Genomic DNA, 23,987 nt, shown 5'->3' with positions numbered 1-23,987 from the left:
ACTCTGGCCTTTTCTATAAATGTGGTGCTGAAGAATTGAACCCAGGGCTTCATGTATATGAGGCAAGAACTCTTGCCACTAGGCCACATTCCCAGCCCCAGTGTCCATGTTTCTTAAGCCACATTTGAGAAATCATCTCAACTTCAGATGTGATCTCTCACCATTTGGTACATAAAACTCCAGAAGACTCAGTATCAACATTGAGCATATGTCAAACCTTTCACATACACTTTGAAAGTAATCAAATTTGAACTTCTCCAGATTATCTGTTAATGACATAAGCTGTGTAAGCTGGCTGATATGGGCCTGAATCTTCCTCACTACATTGGACTGCTTGTTTTGCCATTTGAGTTGGACATAGAAGATGGGGTTGTAGAGACATTCTTGGCCTGACTCTAACAGTGGAGATATATAGAGAGAACAAAGAAAGAGGAAACTGGTGGTTGACGGAGAGCATTGCTGCCTGCCCTGGTGGTGGCATTAGTTAAATTTGGGACAGCAGACATATTTTGGGAGGTGTTACTTGAAAATGGCATAGGTATTTGGTTTGAATAAATCCACATTTGCAGAAGTAGTATCAAAAGCAGCAGTACTGCCCCAGCATGGCTCCTGTCACTCTAGACCATATTCACTCCATGGGCACACAGGCTTCTCAATGAATGCCCGAAGACTGGCTGGCTGTGGCAGATACAAAGTAGATAAATCATAAATCTTACTGCAGAATTACTCTGAGGATTACTAGTATATAAACTAGTTCTGAGAACAAAATATTCAACAAGTATTCCAGTTTTCATGTTTGTTACATATCATGTTAAACAATCCATAAAAAGGGGAGGGGGAGACTAGTAAAGTAAGCAGAAGAATAACCTACAGAGAAGTAAAGTGATGTGTTGAACTACTCTCAGGGAATGTGGTTTTGCTGATGGATAACAGGTACAAATTGAACTTCTAATTGACGCTCAACAGTTCTAACAATCCATTACATGATCTATATAATTATTTTCACAGATTCTTATTAGTAATGGAACTATTGTATAAGTACAAATAATTTTTTTTTGGTTCAGGTCCCAGGAACTGTCTATTGTCCTTGAGCTTCTTTTTGCTCAAGGCTAGCACTCTACCACTTGAGCCATAGCTCCACTCCTGGCTTTTTCTGTGTATGTGGTACTGAGGAATCCAACCCAAGGCTTCATGCATGCTAGGCAAGCATTCTACCACTAAGCCACATTCCCAGCCTACCATAATTATATATTTCTAAGTTATAAAGGAGAATATTCCTCTGTTTTTTTGTTTTGTTTTGTTTTTTTCCAGTTCTGGGCCTTGGACTCAGGGCCTGAGCACTGTCCCTGGCTTCTTTTTGCTCAAGGCTAGCACTCTGCCACTTGAGCCACAGCGCCACTTCTGGCCATTTTCTGTATATGTGGTGCTGGGGAATCGAACCCAGGGCCTCATGTATATGAGGCAGGCACTCTTGCCACTAGGCTATATCCCCAGCCCGTGTTCCTCTGTTTTTTTTTAACTTGATCCTTTTATCCACCAAAGGAATTAATATAACTTGCCCTGACTACTTTGATATGACATAGGGAAACACCCATCAATATTTGATAATTTCCAAACTGCAAGTTGAAGAGGCTTTGCTCTTGCAGAAACAAGAGGGAAAGAAATCCAGTGGAAAATCATTTTACCTTTAGTGCTATAAATTTTTTTGTATGCTCCAGCCACTACTGGGGCGGAAACTCAGCGCCTGGATGCTTCCACTCAGCTTTTTGTACATAAGCTGGTACTCTAGAGAGGCGCCAATCGCTCCTGCCTGTAATCCTAGCTACTCAAGAGACTGAGATCTGAGAATCGCAGTTCAAAGTCAGCCCAGGCTGGAAAGGCCGTGAGACTCCGATCTCCAATCAACCACTCAAAAACTGGAAGTGGCACTGTGGATCAAGTGGTACAGTACTTGAATTGAAGAGCTCAGGGCCAGCACCCAGGTCCAGAAATCAAGTCCCATGACCAACAAAAAATATTAAAAAATAAATAAAACACGCTAGTACTTTATACTTGAGTCAGAGCTCTACTTCTGGGTTTTAAGTGGAGCTAAGAGACTCACAGACTTTCTCCCCAGAATGGCTCCAAATCATGTTCCTCAGATCTCAGCCTCCTGAATAGCTAGGAGTACAAGTGTGATCTACCAGTGCCAGCAATGGTATAATTTTTTGGGGGGGAGGGGCAGTTCTGAGGCCAGAACTCAGGGCTTGAGTACTGAGTATTGTCCCTGGCTTCTTTTTGTTCATGGCTAGCACTCTGCCACAGCACCACTTCTGGCTTTTTCTATATATGTGGAGCTAAGGAATCAAACCCAGGGCTTCATGTAAGCATGGCAAGGACGCTACCACTAGGCCATATTCCCAGCCCCCAGCAAGGGTAAAATTTTAAAATGGGTTTCTGACATGCCAGTGAAAATGTTCTTACTAGAAATAAACAACATGGTTTATTATCTGTACAAGAATGAAGTGTTAACTGGGAAGAAATATCTGAGATTTTATGGCATCCCTTTCTTTAGTAAAGTAGACAGGGCATGTCTCCATTAAGCAAATGCTCCTGGTAACCATGCCTTGAGTTTTTAGATCCAAGACAAATTTACTACTTTCCAATTCACTCACAAACTCCCATACCTTTCTTTCTTTTATTTTTATTTTTATTTTTTTGGCCAGTCCTGGGGCTTGGACTCAGGGCCTGAGCACTGTCCCTGGCTTCTTTTTGTTCAAGGCTAGCACATTGCCACTTGAGCCACAGCGCCACTTCTGGCTGTTTCCTATATATGTGGTGCTGGGGAATTGAACCCAGGGCTTCATGTATACGAGGCAAGCACTCTAGCCATTAGGCCATATCCCCAGCCCCCCAAACCTTTATTTTAAAGTTTGTAGACTATAAATATTTGACTTGATATGAAATTATATGTACGCAGAGTAAAATGAAGTACAGCTCATTTTAGGTACCCTTAGATACACAGATAATAAATGCTTGGTAAGTTGATGGGTAAGTTACAGGTACACAGGGCTTCTCTTGCTTTGTAAATTTAGTGCTTTGATACAGCAAGGGATTAGCAACCATACCCAACCCCAGCATTCAGGAGGCTGAGGCAGCATGATTACCAGATGAAGGCCAGCCTGGGCTACATAGAAAGTTTGAGTTGGCTAGACTAAGTTACATTCTCAGATGCTGTCTCAAAATACAAAGGGCTGAGGCAGTAACTCAGAAGTAGAGGGCCTGACACTAGGGGAAATGCCCATGCCTTAATCCTCACCACTACAAACAAAACACAAACAAACAGAAAAACCAAAAGTCTGACTACCTCAAAAATTACCTCAATGTCACTATTAATATAGAAACAATTAGAGTTCTTGCAGATTACACTCTTATTATTTTGATTCAGAAGTTGAAACCTGATCAGAGTTCATTTTTACTTTCAACTCCATTCTTATGTTGAGGCAGTTGAAAGGAACTGAACTTTGACTTGCTTTCATGTCTTTATATGGTGAAAATAAGACCACACAACACACATAACACTATGTCTACTTTAGGAAAATGTCTTGGTAGAGAGGAATTATTTTTACAAGTAGATAGAAATATCCCTAAATCCATTTACTGAGGACAGTGAGGAAAATAACGAGGAAAACTTGGACCATCATGATTTCAGGGGGAGAAAACTACTAAATCACTGACAAAAGAGGACTGAACAGGGAAACAACATCCTGAAACCCTTAGACAAGAGGAAGAGGCAGTGGGCAACAGAGAACACTGTCCTGCTCAGAGATCCCCAGAGAATCTGTATCCCCTCCCCCCAGGGCCACTTGCCAGAATGTTGGATTTGAAAGAATGAGCAGATTAACGGATATCAGGAGCGGTGTGGCCTCGACCAAACAAAGTGTAATTAAAGAGATTGTACCGCTCAACCACTCCAAGCCTTCTTCTCGGTTCATCTCTCCATGAACATAAAAAGAAACTTTGCCAGGGAACTTCACACTGTGGCTGTTGAAAGGAATTCCTGTCCTGTAGATACTACTGAAGGCCAGGTGAGAAACAGGAATAGGAAAAGACATAGCCTGAAGGCTGGGGTTTAGTGGTGGTCAACAACTGCCCACAAGGGGCCAGCCCACATCTGAGGATAGTGCCTGAGTCCCAGAAGAGCTTGTCAGGCAATGTGCTGCTGATGGACACAGGCCCTGCTTTTGCATTATCAACGGATTCATTTGGGCCATGCCAGTGGTGACATCATTGAGAGTCTCAGCTTCCATCTCTCCTTCTCTGTGGAAAACACAAGCAGTTAAGGTCATGTTTCAGACTTGGGCTCCCCAGATGAAGGGATGGAGGCTGGGACTAGTGCCGGGACACTGGTGTGTCAGGTTGGCTGCCATGGTGCTCTTGGGGGTACTTCTTCTCCCAAGCATACAGTGTGACCTGGAGTCGGTACATGGCTCTTCCTATGAAATAGTCATCCCAGAGAGTCTGACAGTCAAGAGAGGCAAAGGGCCAGAACAACAGGCATCCTACATGCTATTCATGCAAGGCCAGAAGCAGCTGCTTCACCTGAAGGTGAAGACAGACTATTTTGTGAGTGGCTTTCCCATCTACAGTTACCACAGTGGCGTCCTGGAGCAAGCAACGCCTTGGCTCTCACTGGACTGCCACTATGAAGGCTACATCGAAGGAGTGCCACGTTCTTTTGTTTCTGTCAACATCTGTTCAGGCCTCAGGGGCATCTTGATTAAGGAGGAGACGTCCTACGGCATTGAGCCCATGCTGTCTTCCCAACAGTTTGAACATGTCTTGTACACCATGGCACACCAAGCCCCAGCCTCCTGCCGTGTGGCGTCCACACACAGTCCAGTGGTGTCCACTGGCCGGCAGCAAGAGAGCCGGAAGCCTCATAGCCCCCAGCTGCTGTCCTACTTGTGGTCCCACACCAAGTATGTGGAGATGTTTGTGGTGGTCAACTACCAGAGGTTCCAGATGTGGGGCAGTAACATCAATGACACAGTCCGGGGAGTACTGGACATCATTGCTCTGGCCAACAGCTTCACCAGGGGACTCAATACAAAGGTGGTGCTGGCTGGGATGGAGATCTGGACCGAGGGTGACCTGATAGAGGTGCCGGTGGACCTGTGGGCTACACTCAGGAATTTCAACAGCTGGCGGCGAGAGGAGCTCGTCCATCGTGTGAGGCACGATGTGGCCCACATGATCGTCGGGCATCATCCCGGAGAGAACATGGGCCAGGCATTTCTCAGTGGGGCCTGTTCCAGTGGTTTTGCGGCAGCTGTGGAATCCTTCCATCACGAAGATGTCCTCCTCTTTGCCGCACTCATGGTCCATGAGCTCGGGCACAACCTGGGCATTCCGCATGACCACTCGGCCTGCATTTGTAAAGGTAAGCACTTTTGCCTCATGCATGAAAACATCACCAAAGGACATGGCTTCAGCAACTGCAGCTCTGACTACTTCTACCGTTTCCTTCACAAACACAAAGGGGCCTGTCTGTTTAACAAGCCACAGCACAAAAGCCGCAAGCGTAGGGGTGCTACCTGTGGAAACGGTGTGATAGAGGAATCAGAGCAGTGTGACTGTGGAGATTCATGTGAAAAGAATCAGTGCTGTAACTCAAACTGTCAACTGAAGAAAAATGCACAGTGTAGTAATGAACCCTGCTGTGCCAAGTGTCAATTTCGACAAAAGGGGTTCCTTTGTCGTAAAGTTACTAGCGTGTGTGACCTCCCAGAGTACTGTTCTGGAACATCTGCAGGTTGCCCTGCAGACAGGTGTATGCAAGATGGCACTAAGTGTAATCAAGATTTTTATTGTCTTGATGCTCAGTGCATGGACCCTAGTAGTCAATGTGTACGTATTTTTGGGTTTAGGTCCGTATCTGGTTCAGCAGATTGTTATAAGTCTGTGAACAGCAGAGGAGACCGATTTGGACACTGTGGTCGTCCCTCTGACTCTCAGAAAAACTATGTACAGTGTTCAGATCAGAATATACAGTGTGGAAAACTTATATGTACAGGAGTTACTCTCCTTCCACAAGTGAAACCCCACTATACAATTATACAGATCCCCTCTGGAAGCGATTGGTGCTGGAGCATGGATGCCCATGAGACTGAAGCTATCCCTGATGAAGGAGATGTGTTGAGTGGCACTATTTGTGGCCCAAATAAATCTTGCCAGAATTTCACATGTGCTGATGTTCCTATGATGAAGATTCCGTGCAATTCAGAGGAACTATGTAATGGGAAAGGTGTTTGCAATGATTTAGGGAATTGCCACTGTAATCCTGGCTTTTCACCCCCTGACTGCAAAAATGAAGGAAATGGTGGTAGTGTGGACAGTGGTCCACCTGGTAATCCAAAAGATGAAGGTGCCGGATTTAGCCTGGCTTCTGCTAAGAAAGATGATTCAATTCTAAATGTAAAACTAATATTATTAAAAGTTTTATTTGGAGTATTAGTAATAAGCATAATTACTTGCTTCATGTACATTGTTAGAGATGCAAAGTCTAAAGAAGGAAGTCTTCCAGAGTCCCCAGAACAGGTTTCAGAAGAAGCCTTGCCTAAAGAGGTGCCACCCGAAGAGTCAGTTATAGAATCCCCACCAGAAACAACAGAGGAAAAAGAAGAATTAGAAGAATCAGAGGAATCAGAGGAATCAGAGGAAGAATCAGAAGAGGATGACAGCTAAATATATCTACGTCCTCAAGCACCATGTAACAATGGGAAGACCAGGGTAACAGGTCAGGTGGGAATGGATGGGACTAGTATCTCTGACTGGAAGCTCTACAGACAAAAATATACCCATGTGGCAGAAGAAATTCCAGTACTTTTATTATTCATTTAGTAAATAAGTGTTTATTAACATATCAAATGTCTTAGTATGTTTGCTTTTTCATATTTCACTTGCAGTCATCATACGTACCCATAAATATTAACATCTTTGTCACTTTTGATCATGTTTTTCAGGACATACAGTCTTCTGTATTAACTTGTTTGACATACAGCTAAATACAAGAAATATTTTCATGTGATTGTTATAATTTAATCTCTAAATGTTTTTAATGGCGCACAGAGGATTTTTGCTTTTTTCTTTTGTTTTTTGTGACACTCCTAGTTCTTGAACTCAGAGCCCCTGGTACTGCCTCTTTACCTGTTTTGTTCAAGTTTAGCATATTACCACTTGAACCTCAACTCCACTTCAGTTTTTTTATGGATAAATGCAGTAAAAGTCTCACAGACTTTGCTGTCCAGGCTGGCTTTGAACTATAATCCTCAGACGTTGGCCTTCTGAGGAGCTAGGATTACAGGCAACAGATACCTGTGCGTGGCAAGCAAATAGTTTTGGTGGAGTTTTTGCTTGTTTTTTTTTTTTATTTTGCCAGTTCTGGGGCTTGAGCTCAGTGCCTGAGCACTGTCCTTGGCTTCTTTTTGCTCAAGGATAGTGCTCTACCACTTGAGCCACAGCGCCACTTCCGGCCTTTTCTATATATGCGGTGCTGAGGAATCGAACCCAGGGCTTCATGTATACGAGGCGAGCACTTTACCACTAGGCCATATTCCCAGGCCCTTTGGTGGAGTTTTTGTTTTTTTTGTTTGTCAGTAATGGGGCTTGAACATGAGGCTTGGGTACTGTCCCTGAGCTCTTTCTGCTCCAAGCTACTGCTCTACCACACTAAGCCTTAGCACCACTTCTGGTTTTCTGCTGGTTTAATTGGAGATAAGAGTCTCACAAATTTTACTGTCTGGGCTGGCTTCAAATGGCAATCCTCAGATCTCAGTCTCCTAAGTATCTAGGATTACAGGTGTGAGCCACAGGTGCCCAGATTCCTGCTTTCTTTGTATCCAAAACAATTTCCTTATAGGACAGTCTCTGTCTCCTTCCACTTTTACATTCTAGTAATGAATTTCACACCCCTAGGTATCTCACAGCCAATGAACATCACCCAGAGTAGAGGTAGGAAACTGTGTTTAAAACCAATTTTATAAAACTTATTATAACTATTTTATAGTACTCAACAGTGCTGAGAAAATGCATGAAATTAAAATGCTTCTCCTTTCTGTTTTAGAAAGTGTTTATTTACATTAATATCCTGTGAGTGACCATCAGGTGGAGTCTTTCCAGCACAGGTTACAGAGCTCTGGAGGTGGGAGTTACTTCTCTGGGAAGAGGGCACAGAGCAAAGATATTATTAATACTGCTCATTCTGTGCCAGGCATGGTGTTAATAAGCCTTTGACATTCATTGTCTTAAGTGAAAACTCAAGTTGTCTTAATTTCCATCTCGTAGCTCAGTGGCAGAGTCCTTACCTAGCAGCACACATGCAACTGGGGGTGCTTCCCCAGCACCACCTCCAAACCAAAGGAAACCTCTCAATCCCAAGGAAACTTCTGCGTGGTACTCCAGGACCCAGACATCACAGATGCTGCTCTTGGCCTAGACAGTAAGCGCTGGAGCCTGCAATCCTTGTGCTGGTGTGACTGAATCTATGATCTCCAGTGCCTGTTGAGCCTTTTCCTTCAGTATAAAAGAGAAGATAATGATATGGTTTGGTTTGGTTTTGTGCCAGAAACATGGCTGCTTTCTTAGTGGCTACTAAAACAAAGGCCTTACAAGTGAACACTGACCTCAAGAGCCTACTGGATTGTGTAGTCATTAGGATCATAAGATATCCTTTCCCCAGCTAGAGATGGACTGCATTGAACGGCAAGCTAGGATCATCATTCAGCTCTGTAGAACCAGCTGCCTGAGATGGTCAATAGATACTAAACAACTGGATGATTTAAGCAAAGCCAACCTTAAAAAGGGAGGCAAGTGGAGCACCACTGGCTTATTCCTATAATCCTAGCTCCTCAGGAGGCTGAGATTTGAGGATCATGGTTGGAAGGCATCCTAGTCAAGAAAGTTTGTGAGACTCTTATTTCCAATTTATCACCAAAAACCCAGAAGTAGAACTGTGCTCAAGTGGTAGACTGCCAGCGTTGAGCACAAAAACTCAGGGACAGGATGCTGGCCCTGAGTTCAAGCCCCAGGATCAGCACAAAAAAGAAAAGAAAATATTTTCTCTTTTTTTCCCTCAACACTTTTTCTCTTGAACCTTTACTGCCGTAGCTCTCCCAATTCTTCTTCCCACAAACACTGTGGGAAACTACTACATAGCTTTCCATATTCTTTTCCAGGCCCATAAAATAATATACAGACATTTTAGGCTCATCTTTTTATGAAAGATGTCCAAGGTATTTTCCTTCCTTTGAATCCTGTTTTCTCTCCTTAGTGGCAACCTCAGCAAGTCATACTTCTAAATTATTTCTTTCCCATGACTAGTATTCATGACCTGTTGGTAAGAATTTCTGTTACTTACTCCATTTTCTTTTCTTTTCTTTTTTTTTTTGGCCAGTCCTGGGTCTTGGACTCAGGGCCTGAGCACTGTCCCTGGCTTCTTTTTGCTCAAGGCTAGCACTCTGCCACCTGAGCCACAGCGCCCCTTCTGGCCGTTTTCCATATATGTGGTGCTGGGGAATTGACCGGAGAGCTTCATGTGTAGGAGGCAAGCACTCTTGCCACTAGGCCATATTCCCAGCCCACTTACTCCATTTTCCTATCTTCCCAAGATTTTAATTTTGGTTTTAGCTATTACAAATAGATTACCAATAAAACCCTACAAATCAAAATATAGTCCACACAGGATTTTCTCCTAGACCCTCTTGTACACTTATGCTGCTCCTGCATGTAATCCTTGCTACTCAGGAGGTTGAGAGCTAAAGATCCCAGTTCAAACCCAGCCCAAGTCTGTGAGACTCTTATCTCTAGTTAACAACCAGAAGTACCAGAAACCAGATAACAGAAGTAGAGCTGTGGCTGAAACCAGAAGTAGAGCTGTGGCTGAAAGTGGTAGAACACTGGTCTTGAGTGCAAAAGCTCAATGACAGGGGAAGGTAGGGGAAAAATGAGGGAGGAGGTAACAAGTTGCATAAGAAATGTATGCACTGCCTTACATTTGAAACTGTAGCCCTTATGTATATCACTTTTACAATAAAGAAATGAATAAAGTTAAATAAAAAAAGCTCAGTGACAGTGACAGCACCTAAGCCCTGAGTTCAAGCCCAATGACCACGAAAATGAAAAACACACACAAAAAGCATTCTCCAAATAAATTCTAAACTACTAATGCAGACATGGCATGTCCCATCCACTGACCAGCATGAGGGCTACTCATACAGGTTAGCCATAGCATTTAGGCTTTGAAGTAATCATGATTCCAATTTGACTCTTTAACTTTTTCTTTTGGCCAGTCCTGGGCCTTGGAGTCAGGGCCTGAGCACTGTCCCTGGCTTCTTTTTGCTCAAGGCTAGCACTCTGCCACTTGAGCCACAGCGCCACTTCTGGCTGTTTTCTGTATATATGTGGTGCTGAGGAATTGAACCCACGGCCTCATGTATACGAGGCAAACACTCTTGCCACTAGGCCATATCCCCAGCCCCCCCCTTTTTTTTTTTTTAAATTTGTGTTACTTCACCTATTTTGGAGAGGCAGTGTTGTAGTTTGAACTCAGGGCTATGGACTTGGTAGGCCACACCTCCAGTCCTTTATTCTGGTTATTCTTGAGATAGGGTCTTGCTCTTTTTCCCAGACTAGTTTGCACTGTGGTGCTATTGTTTCCCATCATAGCTGGAATGGCTGTCCTCCTTGCCCAAACAAAGCATAGCTACTGGATGTGAAGGTTCTTACAAACTTTTCTCCTAGGCTGGTCTGAAATGATAATCTGCCTGGATTTTTTTTTAAAAACAAAGTCATACTTTGTAGCCTAGGGTGCCCTCTGAACCTCATGATCCTCCCGCTTTATTCTCCTGACAACAGGCATGGGCCACTGCAGTTATGCTGTGTGACTTTGGATAACTCACTTATACACCGTAAACATTTGATTTTTCTTTTCTCTCTCTCAATCTTTTCAGCCTCTCTCTCTTTCTTTCTCTCTCTCTCTCTCTCTCTCTCACACATATATTATTTCCGCTCTTTCCTCCTTCTTTCTTTTTTAACTTGGAAAAGATTTTTGCTAAAGGTAACAAACAGGAAGCCAGATTGTGGCTTGGGCCCTAGTGACTCATGCCTGTGCAATCCTAGCTACTTAAGGGCCTGAGACTGGGAAGATAGAGGTTTTAAGGCAGTCAGGTCTCCTACAGAGCACCTCCAAAATAGCTAGCAAAATCCTGGCTGGAGAAAATAACCAGGAAAACACTGGGTTGGAGGTATGGCTCAAGGTAGAATGTCTTTGAGACCCTGTACTGGCAAACAATAACAATACAAAGTAAAATCTCATAGTCTGAGTGTGAAAAAAAAACAAACAAAAACTAGAGGGGCTGGGAATATGGCCTAGTGGCAAGAGTGCTTGCCTCATATACATGAAGCCCTGGGTTCAATTCCTCAGCACCACATATATAGAAAAGTCCAGAAGTGGCACTGTGGCTCAAGTGGCAGAGTGCTAGCCTTGAGCAAAAAGAAGCCAGGGACAGTGCTCAGGCCCTGAGTCCAAGGCCCAGGACTAGAAAAAAAAAACCCACAAAAAAACCAGTTTGGGTGAACAAATGGAGCAATGGTCCCACTGGACACTATATTAAAAATGAACTACACAACTTGTGAGTGGGGGATGAGGGGGAAAAACTGGAGTCAGTGAGGGAACATGTGACAGTGTCCAAAAAAATATTATATTCTTTACCTTTAAAGAATGTAACTGTAATCCCTCCGTATATCACCATTATAATAGCAATAAAAATGAAAATAAAAAGTAGTTTCTTAAAGCACAAATGAATCTAGTTACCATATTAACAACTATTCTACCCATATGTACATAGTATGACTCAGAAATATGAAACAAATATCCATATGAAAACTTGTACATGAGTGTTCATAGTAGCACTGTTAATATTAAAAAGTACAAATAATCCAAATGTCCATTCCCTGATGAGTAGATAAAATGTGGCATATTCATCTATTGGACCATTATTCAGCAATAAAAAGTAATGAAGAGAGGTAAAGGTGATCAACATAAGCAGGAATGATCATCTAAATTTTCTCACAATTGTAGTTTTACCTCAATAACTAACGAGGATGCTTTCAGCTACACAAGTGTTGAAAGATAAATTATATTTTTTTCTTTTTTCCTCTTTCTCCTGTCTTCTCCCTCCCCAACTGCCACAACTATCCAATTCCACCAGTGTGGGAATTCAAGAATGTCTTTATATATCCAGGCAGGGTCACCACACTCCTCTTTCATCTTGCTGACCATGGGAGTGAGAGAAAGATCAGGATAGCAAGGACACAATTCTGGAGTATAATACCTGCATATTCGAAAATCAGTAGGCCTAAGGCCCCCATGTGGCCCTAGTCGTGCCTTAGCATTCTACTGGGCTTTTCTATGAAACCTTCCTTTCTTCCCCTCTGCTTCTTGTTTGCAAGGCAAGCACCCCGCCACTAAGCCATATTCCCAGCCCCCCTCTGCTTCTTTCTAAGATTACTTTCTTCTGAGATAATAAATATATCAACAGGATCTCAATTTGCCTGGTAAAATTAATAAATGTTTATTTTCTTTTCTTCAAGACCCTGACTTCATTATTTGTGAATTGGTATTGAGTTTTGGGGACCAGATCTCCATTAAAGAAAAAAAAAAAAAAAAGCCAGGTGCTGGTGGCTCATGCCTGTAATCCTAGAAGTTCAAAACTAGCCCAGAAAGGAAAGTCTGTGAGACTCTCATCTTCAATGAACCACCAGAAAACCAGAAGTGGAGCTGTGGCTCAAAGTGGTACAGTGCTAGCTTTGAGCAGAAGAGCTCAGAGACAGTTCCCAGGCCCTGAGTTCAAGCCCCATGACTGACAAAAACAAAAAATAAATAAATAAATAAATAAATTCCAAACGGGCAAATATGGCCTAGTGGTAGAGTGCTTGCTTCATATACATGAAGCCCTAGGTTCAATTCCTCAGCACCACATATATGGAAAAAGCCAGAAGTGGTGCTGTGACTCAAGTGGTAGAGTGCTAGCCTTAAGCAAAAAGAAGCCAGGGACAGTGCTCAGGCCTTGGGTTCAAGCCCCATGACAGGCAAAAAAATAAATAAATAAACAAAAAAAAATCCAAAACAACTACAACAGAAAACACCAAAAACTTAACAAATAAGACAAGAAATGTACTCACTATCTTATTATGTAACTGTACCCCCTCTGCATATCACCTTGTCAATAAATTTTAATTAAAAAAGAAACACCACCAGGGGGCTGGGAATATGGCCTAGTGGCAAGAGTGCTTGCCTCGTATACATGAAGCCCTGGGTTCGATTCCCCAGCACCACATATATAGAAAATGGCCAGAAGTGGCACTGTGGCTCAAGTAGCAGGGTGCTAGCCTTGAGCAAGAAGAAGCCAGGGACAGTGCTCAGGCCCTGAGTCCAAGGCCCAGGACTGGCAAAAAAAAACACACAAAAAAAAACACCAAAAACATGATGACTGTGGCAGAACAAAGGGAAGAACCTCATCCTAAACTTAAGGACAGAGGACATATTTCGGTAGGAAACCACAGGGTCAAACTCCAAGACAGTGCATGTGCCTGATAGGTTGCAAGTTAGGCATGAACATAAAAGATGAGTGAGAGCTCTAGGCACTGACTTCAATTTGGTAGTGATCCCAAAAATAAAAGAAAGACTAAAAGAAAAAAAATGTTATGACAGGCCAGGTGTGGTAGAACATCCCTATTCCCTAGCTATTTGGGAGACAGAGGCAGGAGGATCACAAGTTCAAATTAGCCCATGCAAAATGAGAAAGACTTTATCTCAAAATCTAAATAGAAACAAAAGATCTGGGTGGGGGGTAGCTTACTATAGACAGAGAGAGAAGATGTTAGAAGAGAGACAGTCCACTCCTCATCCTGAAGCTTTATAAAGAACCAGCAGCTGCCACAGCCACTAGACCAGCACAAGTCCTAATTGTGTCCCTCACTGAAAACCAGGGAAGATCTGTGCTTCATCCCACGGCTTTGAGACTGCGGCTGCTCCTGCCAAAAGCCCTAGTATAATCCAAGCATGTCCCTGGGGACCAGGAAAGAGCCCATCAGCATCTCCAGGACCAGGAGTGCCAATGCCATAATACCTGCATGGCTACCAAAACCATAATCCCAAATGGTACCCACACATGCCACAAGAGACCTAGGGAAAGTGCCCCTCACAGGTTACAGACTTGAGGACACAGATGCTGGTGCCAAAGCCCTAATACGACTTTTTCCTGTTCCCTGGAACCTAGAGATGGTTTCATTTGGTTCCCAGAGCTTCAGGAGAGCAGGTATGAGTACACTAAGCCCCACAAGCACCTACAAACCACCCATAGGACCTAGGGAAGGAATTCTTCATTTTCTATAACCTGAAGTCCATAGGACCAAGCACCACAGATCCTAGCATCACCTATGCTCATCTTACAGCCCATGGAGAAGTTTCCATTCCACCCTGGTGTAGCTGGGTTCCATATGCCTACAAATCTCTTGCAGTCATTTGGATTGATCTGAGAGATCTATGGATGCTTGTTCCATAGCCCTTCCTGCCACCTATGCTTTCTCTGAGAGAACTGAAGACAGTCCTTTCTACCTCCTGCATCACTGAGATTGTGGCAGCTGCCAACACAAGCCCCAGTGACACGAGTGCCCAGTTCTGTGTAACCGGTGACACATATATTTGGAGGTTTGTAAACTTGTGTGACTACCATTATAAACTATTGAGACATGAGATTACAGACACACTCACAGACATTGCTTGGATCACCCAAAGCTGAAAAAAATCAGAGACTACACTAAAGAAACAGGAGAAGGGGCTGGGAATATGGCCTAGTGGCAAGAGTCCTTGACTCATACACATGAAACCCTAGGTTTTCAGCACCACATATATAGAAAAGGCCAGAAGTGGCGCTGTGGCTCAAGTTGGCAGAGTGGTAGCCTTGAGCAAAACAAAGCCAGGGACAGTGTTTGGGCCCTGAGTTCAAGCCCCAGGACTAGCAAAAAACAAAAAAAGGAACAGGAGAAGATCTTTACCAGCTACACATTGAAAAGGGCCTAACACAGAATTTACAAGGAGCTCAAGAACACTAACTGACTCCTCCAAAAAATCAGTAACTCAATAAGTAGGCAAAGGAGCTAAATAGAGACTTCTCAGAAGACACAATAATGGCCAAGAAATACATGAGTAAATGCTTAACATCCCTGGCAATGTAGAAAATGTAAACCAAAACAACACCAAGGTTCCATAACACCCCAATAATATTGGTCATAATCAATAATACAAACAACAGCAAAAGCTGGTGGAGATTTGGGGAAAAAGAAACCCTACTATACTGTTAATGGGAATATAAACTAGAACATCTACTCTGAAGGCTATTTGGAGATTCCTCAAAAAATTAAATATAAAACTACCCTATGATCCAGCAATACTGGTCATGGGCATCTTCCCAGAATGTTACAAGATAGTAATATAATAAAGACACCTGTACAACCATGTTTACTGATGCACCACTCACATTAACTGTTATGGAAACAGCCCAAATGCCTTACAATCGATGAGTGGATCAAGAAAATGTAGTACTAGCAATTAGAAATGGGGAAATATTGGTATTCACAGGGAAATGGTCAGAACTTGAACAAATAATGTTGAGCGAGACAAGCCTAGAACACAGAAAACAAAGGGGCATGATCTCCTTGATATATGACTGTTAAGGTGTGGGGAGGGGGAGACAGTAGAGACTAGGTCTGTGAAACAAAAAACTTCTTGTCAAATGATATTTCCTACAGGTTTGGGTCAGCGACCTTACATTATGTAACTAAAACCAAACAACTACTCAACATATAATGGTCAAAAATAGACCTCTCAGTGGACAACAATAGCTCAAAAGCTATGTATGTATGATCATATAAGACAAAGATAAGCAAACTCTATTGTTGATGTTATATTTAAAGTACTAGGTGAATTTCCTTTGGCGTATGCCACGTGGCTACTGTATATGTTTTTGGTACACTGTGTATTGTATATATGTCTACCTGATCTAGGGAAGGGAAAGAAAAACAGGGTGTAAGATAACACAGGAAATGTACACACTGCCCTATTATGTAACTGTACCTCTTTTGCACAACACCTTGTCAAAAAACTTAATAAATTAATTTAAAAAAAGAAAATGTAGTACATACATACAATCGAATTCTACTTATCAGAAAAAATACTATGTCATTCACAGGGAAATAGGTAGACCTAGAAAAAATTAAGATAAGTGAAGTAAGTCAGGCTCAGAGAGACAAATGGCATATTTTTCCCATATACAGAACTTAAATCTAAAATATAAACATGCATGAAAGTATATACAGGGATAGATAGATAGATAGACACAATGAAACTGATTAAAGGATGGTATACTCATGAGGAGTCCAGTAGCATAACTTTTTTGAACAGTTAATTAACTGTTAAACAAAATAAATACCAGGAAGCTAAAACAAGTTCTGGGGGACAAGAGACTGAGAAGGGGAGGAGATAAATGGAGGAAAAGGGCAGTATATATAGTCATTATATTCTATATGCATTATGTAAAATTGAACTGCATAACAAGGGATGGGGAAAGATGGGAGAAAAAGGGGTAACTTTGCTCAAGATGCATTACAATTTTTTGTTTCTCTCTCTCTCTCTTTTTTTTTTTTTGGCCAGTCCTGGGGCTTGAACTCAAGGCCTGAGCACTGTCCCTGGCTTCTTTTAGCTTAAGGCTAGCACTCTGCCAACTTGAGCCACAGTGCCACTTCTGGCCTTTTCTTTATATGTGGTGCTGAGGAATCGAACCTAGGGCTTCATGTATATGAGGCAAGCACTCTTGACACTAGGCCATATTCCCAGCCCAAGATACATTACACTTATAATCTGAATTTTGGAATTGAAACTCCTTTGTACAACTACCTAATAAAAAAACATTTTATTTGTTGGTCATGGTACTTGAACTCAAGGTCTTGGGCACTGTCCTTGAACTCTTTTTGTTCAAGGCTAGTTCTGTACCACTTTGAGCCACAGCACCACTTCTAGTTTTCTAGAGGTTAATTGGAGATAAAAGTCTCTCAGACTTTGCTTCTGTGGCTGGTTCTAAAAAACAATTAAAAATAATGATCCTGGAGAAACTCAGTGAGATGCAAGAGAATAGAGAGAGATGAAATGAGAGAGAAAGACAGAGACAGAGACAGAGATACTGAATTCAGGGTATGAACATGAAAGTCATCAGAAATGTTCAAAGAAACAATAAAATTGTCTCTAAAAAGCAACAATAAGAAATATTGGGGCTGGGGATATGGCCTAGTGGCAAGAATGCTCGCCTCATATACATGAGGTCCTGGATTCAATTCCCCAGCACCACATATATAGAAAAAGCCAGAAGTGGTGCTGTGGCTCAAGTGGAAGAGTGCTAGGCTTGAGCAAAAAGAAGCCAGGGACAGTGCTCAGGCCCTGAGTCCAAGGCCCAGGACTGGTCAAAAAAAAAGAGAAATATTGGTGCTTGAAATTTTTTTTTTTTTTTTTTTTTTTTTGGCCAGTCCTGGGCCTTGGACTCAGGGCCTGAGCACTGTCCCTGGCTTCTTCCCGCTCAAGGCTAGCACTCTGCCACTTGAGCCACAGCGCCGCTTCTGGCCGTTTTCTGTGTATGTGGTGCTGGGGAATCGAACCTAGGGCCTCGTGTATCCGAGGCAGGCACTCTTGCCACTAGGCTATATCCCCAGCCCCTGGTGCTTGAAATTTTAATGAAGTAAGAATACCATAGAGATCTTCCAAAAGAGACTACAACAAGCAGATGAATTTCTGAACAACATATGGGACAGGTATTCTGAATTAGCCAAAAAAATAAAGGGAGGGAATGAGGGAGAAGAGAGATGTGAGGAGAAGAGTGAAAATAGCTTTTAAAAATGAGAAAAAACTAGGCGTGGTGGCTCCTAGGTATTTCAGAGGCAGAGATCTGGAGACATCATGGTTCAAGGTTATCCTGGGCAAAGAGTCAAGGACATTCCATCAGAAGCAAGAACAAGCTGAGTGTGGCACATAGACCTGTCATCTCAATTACATAGGAAGCTTAAATAGGAAGATCATGGTCCAGGCTGGTTTGGGCATAAACATGAGATGTTATTTGAAAAATAACTAAAGCAAAAAAGGCTAGAGACATGGCTCAAGAAGCACAGATGCTGCTTAACAAGCCACCAGGACTTTAGTTAAAATCAAGGACATTCTATAAAAATAACAGCCTGTAGGACTTAGGGGACAATGATAAGCAAAAAATACTTGTATTAGGGGAATTTCAGAAAGTGAAGGGGAGGGGAAAGGAATTGCAAACCTATTTCTTGAAAAGGAAAGTCGGAAAGTCTACCAAACATGGGCATGCCAGTGTCAGAAGCTCAAAAGATTACAACTAGATTCAACAAAACAGACCTTCAAGGAAGCATTATAGTGGAAACGTCAAAAGGATAATAGAAAATTCTACAAACAGCATAAAGAAACATCTAGTCAAGTAACGGGAATATCCATTGGATTATAGCAATTTCTCAGTAGAAACCTTATAGTCTAGAAGAGAATCACATGATTTATTTTTTTTTGTTGTTGTTGTTGTTTTTGCCAGTTGTGGAGCTTGAACTCAGGGTCTGAGCCCTATCCCTGGCTTCTTTTTGCTCAAGGCCATTTGAGCCACTTCTGGCTTTTTCCATATATGTGGTGCTGAGGAATCGAACCCAGGGCTTCATGTATACGAGGTGAGCACTTTACCACTAGGCCATATTCCCAGCCCTCAGATGATATATTTAAAGTTCTAAAAAGAAAAACCTACCTGCTAGTTAGTATATAGAGGAGGTCACAGATCAACTAGACCTCATGGACAAGGAGAAAAAAATGAGAAACCTGTTACTTAGTTGTATCCCACCATCCCATCAAGAAACTCACTTTCTAATGCTTCCACTTATGCTTTCAGGGTGACATCTGTGCATGTAGGGCTGACTGTGGGAATACATATGATAAAAACACAACATATCCTTAAGTGTATCATGGATTTTCCTGCCCTGGCTGGCTTTGAACTACGATTCTTAGATCTTGGATCCGCAAGTAGGTTTGAGCCACCAGTGCCCAACTCCACAACATTCCTTTTCTTTCCTTTTTTTTTCTTTTGGTCACCCTAGGTTGGAGTTGGGGACTCAAACAATACTTTCCACCACTTTTATCCACTGGTTAGTAAGGACTCTACCAACTGAGCCATGCCACCAACATATCTTTTAAGAATAGACATTAGGCAGGTAACAGGGACTTACACCTATAATCCTATTCAGAAAGCTAAGATCTGAGAATCATAGTTTGAAGCCGGCTAGGTTAGGAAAACCCACAAGACCTGGATCTCTAATTAACCACCAGAAAAAAAAGTAATAAACGAGATATGACACTGTGGCTCAAAGTGGTAGAGTGTTGGCCTTGAGTGAAAAAGCACAGGGACAGTACCCAGGCACTGAGTTTAAAGTCCACAACTGATAAGAAAAAAAAGGAATTAATTTATTGTATAGATTCCTTGGGGCTATGCCAGTTGAGGAAATGACATGGTTTGGTCTTTAGCACCACAAACAAACAAAAAGCAGGCAACAATATATCTACCAAAAATTACAGGTCAATTTAAATAATGAAATGGAAATGATTAGAGTTCTTACAGATCGTATACTTGTCATCTTGATTGAGAAGTTGAAACCTGATTAATAAGAGTTCATTTTTTACTCTAAACTCCGTTCTTAGGTTGAGGCAGTTGAAAGGAACAGAACTGCTGAACTTTGACCTGGTCTCATTTCTTTATATGGTGAAAACAAGATCACACAACACACATAATACTATGCCTACTTTAGGAAAATGTCTTGGTAGAGAGGAATTACTTTTTACAAGCAGATAGAAATATCCCTAAATCCATTTACTGAGGACAATGAGGAAAATAATGAGGAAAACTTGGACCATCATGATTTCAGGGGGAGAAAACTACTAAGTCACTGACAAAAGAGGACTGAACAGGGAAACAACATCCTGAAACCCTTAGACAAGAGGAAGAGGCAGTGGGCAACAGAGAACACTGTCCTGCTCAGAGATCCCCAGAGAATCTGTATCCCCTCCCCCCAGGGCCACTTGCCAGAATGTTGGATTTGAAAGAATGAGCAGATTAACGGATATCAGGAGCGGTGTGGCCTCGACCAAACAAAGTGTAATTAGAGAGATTGTACCGCTCAACCACTCCAAGCCTTCTTCTCGGTTCATCTCTCCATGAACATAAAAAGAAACTTTGCCAGGGAACTTCACACTGTGGCTGTTGAAAGGAATTCCTGTCCTGTAGATACTACTGAAGGCCAGGTGAGAAACAGGAATAGGAAAAGACATAGCCTGAAGGCTGGAGTTTAGTGTTGGTCAACAACTGCCCACAAGGGGTCAGCCCACATCTGAGGATAGTGCCTGAGTCCCAGAAGAGCTTGTCAGGCAATGTGCTGCTGATGGACACAGGCCCTGCTTTTGCATTATCAACGGATTCATTTGGGCCATGCCAGTGGTGACATCACTGAGAGTCTCGGCTTCCATCTCTCCTTCTCTGTGGAAAACACAAGCAGTTAAGGTCATGTTTCAGACTTGGGCTCCCCAGATGAAGGGATGGAGGCTGGGACTAGTGCCGGGACACTGGTGTGTCAGGTTGGCAGCCATGGTGCTCTTGGGGGTACTTCTTCTCCCAAGCATACAGTGTGACCTGGAGTCGGTACATGGCTCTTCCTATGAAATAGTCATCCCAGAGAGTCTGACAGTCAAGAGAGGCGAAGGGCCAGAACAACAGGCATCCTACATGCTATTCATGCAAGGCCAGAAGCAGCTGCTTCACCTGAAGGTGAAGACAGACTATTTTGTGAGTGGCTTTCCCATCTACAGTTACCACAGTGGCATCCTGGAGCAAGCAACGCCTTGGCTCTCACTGGACTGCCACTATGAAGGCTACATCGAAGGAGTGCCACGTTCTTTTGTTTCTGTCAACATCTGTTCAGGCCTCAGGGGCATCCTGATTAAGGCGGAGACATCCTACGGCATTGAGCCCATGCTGTCTTCCCAACAGTTTGAACATGTCTTGTACACCATGGCACACCAAGCCCCAGCCTCCTGCCGTGTGGCGTCCACACACAGTCCAGTGGTGTCCACTGGCCGGCAGCAAGAGAGCCGGAAGCCTCATAGCCCCCAGCTGCTGTCCTACTTGTGGTCCCACACCAAGTATGTGGAGATGTTTGTGGTGGTCAACTACCAGAGGTTCCAGATGTGGGGCAGTAACATCAATGACACAGTCCGGGGAGTACTGGACATCATTGCTCTGGCCAACAGCTTCACCAGGGGACTCAATACAAAGGTGGTGCTGGCTGGGATGGAGATCTGGACCGAGGGTGACCTGATAGAGGTGCCGGTGGACCTGTGGGCTACACTCAGGAATTTCAACAGCTGGCGGCGAGAGGAGCTCGTCCATCGTGTGAGGCATGATGTGGCCCACATGATCGTCGGGCATCATCCCGGAGAGAACATGGGCCAGGCATTTCTCAGTGGGGCCTGTTCCAGTGGTTTTGCGGCGGCTGTGGAATCCTTCCATCACGAAGATGTCCTCCTCTTTGCCACACTCATGGTCCATGAGCTCGGGCACAACCTGGGCATTCCGCATGACCACTCGGCCTGCGTTTGTAAAGGTAAGCACTTTTGCCTCATGCATGAAAACATCACCAAAGGACATGGCTTCAGCAACTGCAGCTCTGACTACTTCTACCGTTTCCTTCACAAACACAAAGGGGCCTGTCTGTTTAACAAGCCACAGCACAAAAGCCACAAGCGTAGGGGTGCTACCTGTGGAAACGGTGTGATAGAGGAATCGGAGCAGTGTGACTGTGGGGGTTCTTGTGACACTGACCCATGCTGTACCCTCAACTGTAAATTAAAACATAATGCACAGTGTAGTAATGAACTCTGCTGCTCTAAATGTCAAATTCAAAAGAGGGGATTCTTGTGTCGTCCTCTTGTCGGACTGTGTGACCTTCCAGAATATTGTGATGGTTCATCACCAATGTGCCCTCAAAACAGATATTTAGAAGATGGCTCTCCATGTAGTGAAGTATATTATTGTCTTAATGGTCATTGCATGGACCATAGTGGTCAGTGTGTGTTTGTTTTTGGGGAAACTGCAAGGGTTGCCCCAACGGCATGTTATACTGCAATGAACAACAGAGCAGACCGATTTGGACACTGTGGCCGCCCCTCTGAGTCTTCACAAAGCTTTAAAAAATGTTCAGATGAAAATGCAATGTGTGGTAAAATTTTCTGTATGAGTGTTACTTTAATGCCAAAAATAACACCGGGTCATACACTTATTCAGGTACCTCACAAGGGAGATTACTGTTGGACCATAGATGCTTTTGAGAAGGCAGGTGTCCATGAAATTGGTGATGTATGGAAAGGCACTATTTGTGGTGAAGGACAAACTTGTCAAGATTACACTTGTATTCATTCTAAAATAATGAAACCTTCCTGCAATTTAGATACAATATGTAATTCAAGAGGAGTTTGCAATGATTTAAGGAATTGCCATTGTATACCTGGCACTGCACCTCCAGATTGCAGAAATAGGGGAAATGGTGGGAGTATAGACAGTGGCCCACCAAAGAAGCACAAAAAAGAAGATCCACAAGAAGAAGAAACTGAAACCGAAGAGGAACTGGCTAAAAGCACACAAATTATAATCGTTGTGATAATTTTGACAATAGTAATATTAGGAATAATTATTTACCTTCTATGCATTTCCAAAGAAGAGGAAGAAAAAGAGGAGGAGGCAGAAGAGGAAGAGGGAGAGAAACCAGAAACGGAAGAGAAAAAGGAAGAGGCAAAGGAAGAGGATGAGGATGAGGATGAATCAGACTGATAAGAGGGAAAATGAAACCCAACACACCCAACTCCTCAAGCACCATGTGACGATGAGAAGGCCAGGGAAACAGGTTAGGTGGGAACTGATGGGCCTAGTGTCTCTGTTTAGAAGCTCTTCTGTCTAAAAATATATTCGTGTGTCAGAAAGGATTCTTCTCCCTTTATTATTCACTTAGTAAATAAGTGGTCAGCAGCAGCTCATCAAATGTCTTAGTATGTTTTGTCACATTTCATTTGAACTCATCACGTTTTGGGACATCAATGTCCTTGTCACTTGGACCAGAAACTCTTTCAGAACATGCTTTCTTCCATGTAACTTGATACATAGTAGCATACATTCCTAAATTTATAACTACCAGGAGCTGGTACTACAATCTGAACCTAGGACATAGCACTTGCTAGGTAGGCACTTTACCACTTGGTTTTTGCTTTACTTATTCTTTAAATGAGGTCTTGCGTTTTTGTCCAGGTGGCCTTGGATCACAAGCCTATTTATGCTTCCTGTGTAGCTGGGATGACATGCACATGCTATTATGTACCTGGTTCATTGGTTGAGAGTTTCCCTTAGTTTTTCTCCAGGCTGGCTTCAAATCATGATCCCACTGGTTCTCTATCTCCCAAGTAGCTATAATGGTAGGTGAGAAGTACTGCACCTAGTCAGCTCAGGTTTTTGAGGAGTGACAGAAATGCTCTAAAATTAGATTATGCTGAAAGTTCCACAATCTGTAAACATTTCCAAAATGAATGCTATAGATACTTTCCAGTATTTATTTTTCTTTTTTGACTTTTAGGCAGTACTGGAGTTTGGACTTAGCGCCATATGCTTTCCAGAAAGGTACTCTACCACTTGAGCTAGTCCCTTTTGGGGTTGGTAATTTTCTTTTTTTTTTTTTTTTGCCAGTCCTGGGCCTTAGACTCAGGGCCTGAGCACTGTCCCTGGCTTCTTTATGCTCAAGGCTAGCACTCTGGCCAC

At 42.9% G+C, this 23,987-nt stretch overlaps 2 protein-coding genes across 2 annotated transcripts; both read left to right on the top strand.

The window, feature by feature from the left end:
* The first annotated feature begins 3,947 nt into the window (after positions 1-3,947).
* Positions 3,948-7,291, top strand: LOC125349111 (disintegrin and metalloproteinase domain-containing protein 1b-like). Its single transcript, XM_048342924.1, has one exon. The coding sequence runs from the start codon at positions 4,252-4,254 to the stop codon at positions 6,724-6,726; it is 2,475 nt and encodes an 824-aa protein (XP_048198881.1). The 5' UTR covers positions 3,948-4,251; the 3' UTR covers positions 6,727-7,291.
* A 12,367-nt stretch (positions 7,292-19,658) lies between these two features.
* Positions 19,659-23,012, top strand: LOC125349112 (disintegrin and metalloproteinase domain-containing protein 1b-like). Its single transcript, XM_048342925.1, has one exon. It carries the CDS (start codon positions 20,619-20,621, stop codon positions 23,010-23,012), a length of 2,394 nt encoding a protein of 797 aa, XP_048198882.1. The 5' UTR covers positions 19,659-20,618.
* The last annotated feature ends 975 nt before the right edge of the window (positions 23,013-23,987 follow it).

Source organism: Perognathus longimembris, chromosome 3, assembly GCF_023159225.1.
Source record: "Perognathus longimembris pacificus isolate PPM17 chromosome 3, ASM2315922v1, whole genome shotgun sequence".
NCBI lineage: Eukaryota > Metazoa > Chordata > Mammalia > Rodentia > Heteromyidae > Perognathus > Perognathus longimembris.
This window is presented reverse-complemented; position numbering and strand designations above follow the sequence as displayed.